Source organism: Nansenia antarctica (genome assembly GCF_963989245.1).
Source record: "Nansenia antarctica genome assembly, chromosome: 3".
NCBI classification, from domain to species: Eukaryota; Metazoa; Chordata; class Actinopteri; order Argentiniformes; family Microstomatidae; genus Nansenia; species Nansenia antarctica.
In genome coordinates, this window is record NC_137688.1 from 11614660 (window position 1) to 11623460 (window position 8801).

At 48.6% G+C, this 8801-nt stretch overlaps 1 protein-coding gene across 1 annotated transcript; it reads right to left on the reverse strand.

Annotated features, from left to right (window-relative positions):
* Positions 1-2536: 2536 nt before the first annotated feature.
* On the reverse strand, positions 2537-3886 carry gpr101 (G protein-coupled receptor 101; the record flags this gene model as incomplete). The annotated part of the gene is made up of 1 exon (XM_080525124.1): positions 2537-3886. The coding sequence occupies one exon, from the start codon at positions 3884-3886 to the stop codon at positions 2537-2539; it is 1350 nt and encodes a 449-aa protein (XP_080381250.1).
* Between the last annotated feature and the right edge of the window lie 4915 nt (positions 3887-8801).

Genomic DNA, 8801 nt, shown 5'->3' on the forward strand with positions numbered 1-8801 from the left:
CTCAACACCATGTATACAAATCAGACTTGCTTTAGGACTTCCAATCAGTACAGAGAGAGCCACTGCTGAAAGTAACACTACTATATCAGTGGCAATGGCTCCAAATATTACCATCTGGATACCATGTATGGATTCTCTTCTCTCAGATGAGTTGGCCTTGGGTTTGAATGACAATACTTACTGCATGAAAGGTTGTGGTGTAACAGCTCGAACACACCGCTGACCTCTACCTCAGCAGCGCGTGTGCGTGGCGGAGCTGCTGTGGCTCTCACGCTTGCGGCTTCCATACTGGCCACGTTTCTGCTGCAGCTCTGACTGCCTTTGTACATTGAGTTTTATGGCTGTATGGCTGCTCTTACCCTTTAACATGGGCTGTATGGCTGCTCTAACCCTTTAACATGGGCTGTATGGCTGCTCTAACCCGTTAACATGGGCTGTATGGCTGCTCTAACCTGTTAACATGGGCTGTATGGCTGCTCTAACCCTTTAACATGGGCTGTATGGCTGCTCTAACCCGTTAACATGGGCTGTATGGCTGCTCTAACCCGTTAACATGGCCTGTATGGCTGCTCTAACCTGTTAACATGGGCTGTATGGCTGCTCTAACCCTTTAACATGGGCTGTATGGCTGCTCTAACCCGTTAACATGGGCTGTATGGCTGCTCTAACCCGTTAACATGGGCTGTATGGCTGCTCTAACCCGTTAACATGGGCTGTATGGCTGCTCTAACCCGTTAACATGGGCTGTATGGCTGCTCCAACCCGTTAACATGGGCTGTATGGCTGCTCTAACCCGTTAACAAGGGAGCAGAAATGAAAAGCACATGCCCTGCTGAGGTAGAGGTCGGTGGCATGTTCGATAAAACCCAACAACCTGAGAAGCTCCTCAGAGACGTCTGTTCCAGGACAGTCATATCAGCTCTACATCTGCACCAGTCCCATGGCTTTAAACAATGTCATATTCAACACATGTCAATTATGAATATGTGAGATATTGTTTGAGAATTCCCATGTATTCTCAGTATTTCAGATCTTGTTTTGTTTTGATTTTATTACCACTGATACCTCTTTTTATATAGCCAATGCCTGCCTCTCGTCGATTGGTGCCCTGGTTCTCATAAACTGTACTACGCTATGTGCAGGGAGGACCACCGATAGTACAGTAACACCAATATGGTATTTGTGCTCAATAGAAAGCTGCAAAGAGAGCTGATTCAGAAGGGAGGCCTACCACGATGAGTGCAGGTAACACGGGGGGGGGGGGGGGGTTGTGAGAGCTCTCAGCCTCCTTTGAGGAGCATAACTGCCTGATGAGACCTCGGTGGTCTTGGAGAACGTGCAATCATAACGAGACAGCGAACAGCTCCGTCGGCAGAGGACGGCGCTCTGGAACAGGAACAGACTGTACGCTGGTGTAGAGAGCAACGCTCGCCCGCTCAAGAGGCTTCGAGGACAGGCTGGGACACTCGAACCCTCCCGACACAATACCCTGAGTTCAACGGTTGCGGTTGGTTGCGGCTGCTCACACTGTCTGCGATATCATGGGACTCAGAGATCGATGGGGATACGAGATGTGATGATGATACATGTTAGGAAATACAGAGGAGGGCAGCTGTGCTTTTGATTGGTACAGTAGCTAGAGGAAATACATCGGGCCCATCACTAGACTGGAAACATGATGAAATACACAAGTCACGTTGGTCCTACGTAACCATATCTTTCCTGGACATCACTTGTTGTACTTTACAGTATATCATATTATTGCACTAAGAGAGACTTGGTCGTTTTGTGATAATACTTCTGATAAAGTTCATTCTAACTTCATTCTATGTTCTGTATGTTTAGCCTGAAGCTCAAGCAGAAGCCAGACGTGATGTATGGCCCCTCAAGCTCAAAGACTCAACGGCGAATGCCCATTTTTAACATTGTTCACAACAGTCAAATACATTCGTAGTTGTAAGTCTAAAATAGCTGTGTTGATATTTATGGATCATAATAATATGAGGAGATCTATTTTGTGTCTGTTTGACACCGAGATGTCTCTCTGACGATAGAGAGACATACAGTGTGCTTTCAAAATGCTTGAACCCTTTCATATGTTTTCTCATTCACTGAAGTAAATTTGATAAACAAGGGAAAATACTACTTTTTACTACAATAGGATTCACTGGGACTCTCTGCAGCAATTTTCCTTAACAGATACATTGTAATGCATTGTAAACACTGAAAGGACCAGCAATGGCTTTTTCAAAGAGATACTGCTGCTTGCCCATAACAAATACTTTACAACTGGAATTATTTATATGGCAAATATACATCAGATAATCTAGATGTCAAACCACACCACTCCGTAAACACCAACAACGGATAATGTCAGAAAGAACAACCCTGTAGAGTAGAAGGCAAATCTGCTCAAGCTTGACCATGCTGAAGAACCATTTCATCTTTAATGAAGGGGAAAGAATGACTGAAACCCCTCCAGCCATGCAGTCATTCCTCAACCTGCTCCCCCCCACCCCCCCCGCCCCCCCCTGCTCTACTTGCTGTGGACAGTGAGTTCTCTCTCTGGGCTGAGGCTGGTAGAGGTGGTCTCCTTGCGGCTGGACCTCCTCTCCATGGTGGGGGAGGTGGAGGTGGTGTTCTCCTCCCAGGTGCGCAGGGGGCAGACGCGGGCCGCCAGGCTGGGCAGGTGGGGGTGCACGGAGCGGCCGTCGGTGACGGTGAAGCAGCTGTCCACGGCGGAGCTCTGGCTGGGGCGGCCCTGCCTGCAGAGAGGTCCGCACAGCAGCGCCAGGAACTCCTTCCTCACGCTGCGGTGCATGTAGCCGTAGATGTAGGGGTGGAGGCAGCACTGCAGGAAGAACAGCACCAGGGCCAGCGAGGCCAGCCAGGGAGGCACAGAGGCACTGGAGTGGATGGAGACGGTGTTGAGCACGCTGTAAGGCCCCATGCTTAGGATGTAAGAGGCCATGATGACGAAGACCACCCGCGCCGCCTTGCAGTGGTAGTGGAAGCGTCTGTGTCGGGCCCGCAGGGGGTACCCCCCGGCCGAGAAGGGGCCGTCGGAGGGAGGGGGCTGGCGCTGGGGGCTGCCGGAGCACGGGGCCTGGGGTTCCGGCTGGCTCGAGGGCCGGGGGGGGTGGGGGTGAGTCTGGATGGGGTGGACCAGGGCATTCTGCCGCCTGGCCGCCCTGAACACCATCCAGTAGCAGCCCAGCATGATGGACACGGGCAGCCAGAAGGAGAAGGCGGAGACCAGGGCGGAGTAGGACAGGCTGGAGGACCACACCACCGAGCACACGTTGTGGCGGCGGTCGAAGTCGATGGCGCCCCAGCCGTAGAGGGGCGGAGTGCTCTGGAGGAGGCTGAGCACCCAGGTGCAGGTGATGAGGTTGGTGCCCAGGTGAGGGGTCATGCGGGTGGGGTAGGACAGCGGGTGGATGATGGCCAGGTAGCGGTCCACCGACACCACGATGATGGTGTTGACCCCGGCGAAGGCGAACAGGTGCATCAGCACCACCAGGGCCTGGCAGAGGCGAGCGTCCAGGGGCCACACGCCCGGCACGGTGGCAGCGATGGCGAAGGGCATGACCAGGACGGTCTGGAGCAGGTCAGCCAGCAGCAGGTTGAGGACAAAGCGGTTGGCCACGTGGAGGAGCTGAGGTTTCCTCTGGAACACCAGCAGCACCACCACGTTCCCGAACAGAGACACGCACACGATGACGGAGATCAGCGCGATCTTCACCACACTGTTGGCCACCGAAGGCCAGCCGGGGGGGTCTTCTTCTCCGGAGGAGGAGGAGGAGCCCGGAGAGCCAGAAGACCCAGGGTCCCAGGGCAGGGAGCTGAAGTTACTGCCCACACCGGGCGCCTCGGAGGTGGTCATGCTGAGGCCGGCGGGGTGGGGGAGAGAGCATGTGTGGCTTTAGCTCCAGCAGACTCCACGGTTTCCGTCCAACATCTCGCAGGCAGCTCCTTTTCTTTATCTGTCAGTCTGTTTTTTCTGTTTATCTTGAAGGAGAGGATGAGAGAGGAGAGAAGCACAAGCTCAAACACGGCTTTGTCTGCTTTCAAACATAACAGGCCCCAGAGAACTGCACTGTTGAAGCTTATCCATTACTCTCAATTAGGCCTATTTCATTTTTAGTTGAACACATCCTTGCATATGTTGTAAGGGTTTACAGTATATGGTCAATATTAGACTATATGTAGGAATTAGGTAGCCACTGCCCTAGACACAATGAGGTTGTCTGTACATGACATAATTATAACAGAGACATTTGCCAGTGGATCCCTATTCTCCAGACACATCAGAACTGTTCCAGTAAATCAATCTTTTTTTTTCTGAGACATTATTTCTCTCACATATAATAGAATAACCGCGATGAAGAAAGGATATGCTCAAATCATCCTCCAGAATTCCATTGTTCATATTTGCACACTGAGGCGCCGATGATACAATACATTTATTATTCACTATAATTGCAACAAAAATGCAAAACAATGCATCACTGAGAATAAATGTATTACCTTGAAATTGCCATTTTCCCCCTTGTGTTCAGTGGCCGTGGTTCGGTTGAAGTGCTGAGGTTTGGCGGTGTTTTGGTCGGTGATGCTCCCGTTCTCAGCACCCGGTCGCTCGGTTCCCCGGTGATACGGTTCGCCTCTCATCGCTTCGCTGCGCTCCCATTTTAGCCGCCGCTGTACCGTCAATGGCAGCAGCCCCTTCACCACACGGGCGGCGTACGCTTCATGTCATCACTCAACGGGGGGTTCTTATTTGGACACACACCTCCTTTGCTCTTTACCGACCGATCTTTTTTTTTTTTTATGAAAGATCAAACATTTCTCAAGTGACTGCCTATGAAACGTTGCGTTTACTCACCCATAGAGAGTTGGTTACTCACACAGGCTGGCTGCAGCCTCCAAGGTGCCACAACACAGACGACACCTGCGCTCTGAGTCTGCTCATCACTGATCAGATACAAGCCTCTTTTTTGCACAATAAAAAAGGTTACTGTATCTGAATGACTGGTCACTGTGTCTGAATGACTGGTCACTGTGTCTGAATGACTGGCCACTGTGTCTGAATGACTGGTCACTGTGTCTGAATGATTGTTTTGGCTTTGTCATTTATAATGCAATGACATGACTGATAGGTTATCAAAGTAGTTTCAGGCTTTTGTGTCTGCTGTATATAGGCTATAATGGCTTTATCTTCATGACATATATCTACGTTTTGCTTTGTACATTTGGTCTTTTTTCAACGCATGTCAAGGGATCCTTCACAACCAAAAGAGAAATGAGGCAATTTGCTTCCATTTCATATTATAATATATTTCATACCGTATTCATAAAGTAGGCCTACTACAAATTTTACATTTACCAAAATACATGCAGAATTAAAGCATAAAGCATTAGACTAAATTTAGCAGCCCCCACTTCTCTGACCTATCCACAGGTGTAGGCCTTTATCTTGCATGGATTGGCATGCACATTGTGCACTTTGATGTCAATTAATCATTGCCAAAGAGATTATCTTTTTACCAAATAATCTCTGGAGTTGTCTGCTAGTTTTTTTTTAAGAGGATTTCAATAAGATGTCATTATTTTGGGCAAGGCCACCAGGTGTTATGGCAGAGTAATCCAATCAGAGAGTTGGTGAAGTGGGGATCTTAAAATGGAATGCAGACAGACCATAGTGTGTCAGGAGAGGAGACAAACAAACAAACAAACACACACACACACACACACATACGCACACACACACACACACACGCACACACACACACACACACACACACACACACACACACACACACACACACACACACACACACACACACACACACTCTGAAAATAACAGAAAACAACCTGTTTGACCTCTCAGTAGTAGTAGGCTTGTATGATGTAACATGTTGGTAGGCTTAAAATATGATATTTCATAGTTATAGACATCATGTCCAATACTCATGCAGAAGTATAACCATAATTGATATTAAGAAGAAAGAAAATCTCATGTTTCAAATATCTCATTTGAAATCGTGGAAAAACAAAAGCAGGACTACTTTGTCCAATCCAATTAAACTGGACCGCCTAGTCTGGCGTCATAATCCACAAATGTAACGAGCCCTCACTCGTTACAAGTCTTTCCAAGGCATCAAAAGTCCTTTGAAGTGCTTAGCAAGGACCCCCTGTTAGATTTGACTGCATATTAAATACTGGAGGCTAGAGGGATGCTCCTCTTCCTCCTCATGATGTATGTATGGCCCCTTGTTCAAAGGCAGCGCTGTGGGCCCCATAGCCTGCTGTAGCCTATGGGATTAGAGTGTGGTCCTGTGGTTGTGTCAGGGAAGGAAGGCAGGCAGGAAGGAGACACTGTCGGCCAGGGCCCTCCAGCACGGCTCAGGTCAGAATCAATGTACGGGTGATAATAGAAACACGTAGGATGAGGTAATAAGGTGATAAAGTGATGGTAGTTGTCCTACAGCGGGACCAGTCGTGCTGCTGTAGAACAGTGGTGCAAAAAGGCTGTGCAGATTCCAATGACATGATGCAATATCATACAGTATGCCGTAATATAGTTCAGGTATGATACATTACAGGAAGTTGTAATCAGGTGGTGCAAAAAAAACACTGTGCAGGTTACAATGAGATGTAATAGACTATCATACGGTGTGCAATATGGTCCAGATATGGAGCAGTACAGAGTTCAAGTAGAAGCAGTATTCAAGTAATCAGGCGGTGTGCAGGTAGTCATAACATATATTATTAATGCAGTGGGGATGGATTGTCGGAGACAGTCCAGTGCATTTCCCATGGAGCCTGATTGCTTGAGGGAAATAGCTGTTCGACATCCTCTGGGTTTTAGCCCCGAGGCTACGGTACCGTTTCCCCCGACGGCAGTAGTTCGAACAGTTTCTGATTTGGATGGCTGGAGTCTTTGATAATCCTGAGGGCCTTTCTGACACACCGGTCGCTGTAGGTGTCCTGGATGGAGGGAAGCACACAACTTCAGCTGACCTTCTCAGCTGTCCGCACTACCCTTTGCAGCGCTTTGCGCTTTTGGGCAGTGCAGTAGTTCCCGTACCAGGCAGTGATACAACCTGTGTGTTGGGCAGTGATCCACCACCAGCTCTTTGGTCTCAGTGTTGAAAGCAAGGTTATCGGCCTGGCTGTACTGAGCCGGACGGCCAACCTCACTCCTGTAGGCCGTCTTGTCACCGTCAGTAATCAGGAACTTGATTACTCGTGTTGGAGCTGTGAGTGGCCATGCAGTCGTGGGTATACAGGGAGTAGAGGAGGGGGCTTGGGGGACTCCTGTGTGGGGGACTCCTGTGCTGATGGTCAGGGGGGCGGAGGTTTTAGAGCCTATCTTGACCGCCTGTTTTCGGTCCGTCAGGTAATCCAGGATCCAGCTGCATAGGCTGGGGTTGATTCCTATAGGTCCCTGAGCTTGCTTGAGTCTGGAGGGGACTATTGCGTTGAATGCCGAGCTGTAGTCTACAAGGGTGGGTGAGGGCTGTGTGGGTGAGTGGGAGGTGGGTGAGGGCTGTGTGTAGTGCTGTGGCAATGGCATCGTCTGTTGATCTGTAACCTCGGTAGGCAAATTGGTGGGGGTCAAGGAAGGGTGGCAGCTCCATCTTGATGATCTTCTCAAAGCATTTGCACACTATGGAGGTGAGAGCAACAGGGCGCCGGTCGTAGGCATGTCACCGTACCTTCTTCACTATGCCTGTGGAGAGTGAGAGGTTGAATATGATGGTAAAGATACCAGCCAACTGTTCTGCGCACACTTTAAACACCTGGTGACACCTTCCATCTGGTCCAGCAGCTTTGCGTATATATTATGCATTTGAAAACCTCTAGCACGTCTGCCACGGTGATGAACGGAGCTCCTTTTGTGTCGTCAGGTGTGGGGCCCTGTGTGCTAGACTCCTTCTCTCTCTCTCTCTCTCTCTCTCTCTCTCTCTCTCTCTCTCTCTCTCTCTCTCTCTCTCTCTCTCTCTCTCTCACACACACACACACACACACACACACACACACACTGGGAGTGAGGAGGCGGATCAAAAGACAAGTCGCAGTGTTCAATAGAACATTTAAATTGCTGAGAGATTCTATTTTTGGAAAGAGGACCATAAAGTGACGAGGAGATGCAGAATGTTCTCATTGATCAGCTGCTCTGTCATGTAGGCTAACCCACCAGATGCGACAACAGGTATTTATGAGAGGAACCGAGGGTTGGGCGCTCTCAATACATCAGCCCCATACAAGTTCAGCTTTTACTGCCTTCAAAGGTGTGAATAGTAAATAAGTAAGGAGAGGAGTTCCTTCCTCTATTTCTGGATCAAGGTCTCTGATTTCTCTTTGAAGGGCTCTTTCCCAATACCAAGGCTAAAGCTAAGGTCACTGAGACTCAAACGAAGATTGAGTTATCAAATCTGTAGTAGAGGCTAGTCAAATTGTGTATTGATATTGGCACTGTGTATGTGTGAATGTGTTAAAGGGGATAAGATCATGATGTATGACTGAATGAATTGGAAAACACAGAAAAATCTATTCTCAACAGAATGGCTCAGTACCACCATCTAGTGGCCAAATGGAATCATCTCATGGCCTCACTGCTTCAATGTTGGAAAATGAAAGAAATGCACCCAATTAAATAAATGAATATAAAGAACTCAGGTTGTATCATTATTTGCAAAAATGTTACACCAAACGTGTACACATGGGATACAAATCTGTTATTAATATTAAAGCCAGCCTGCAAGCCAGTAATTATTTCACGATCACTGATATCA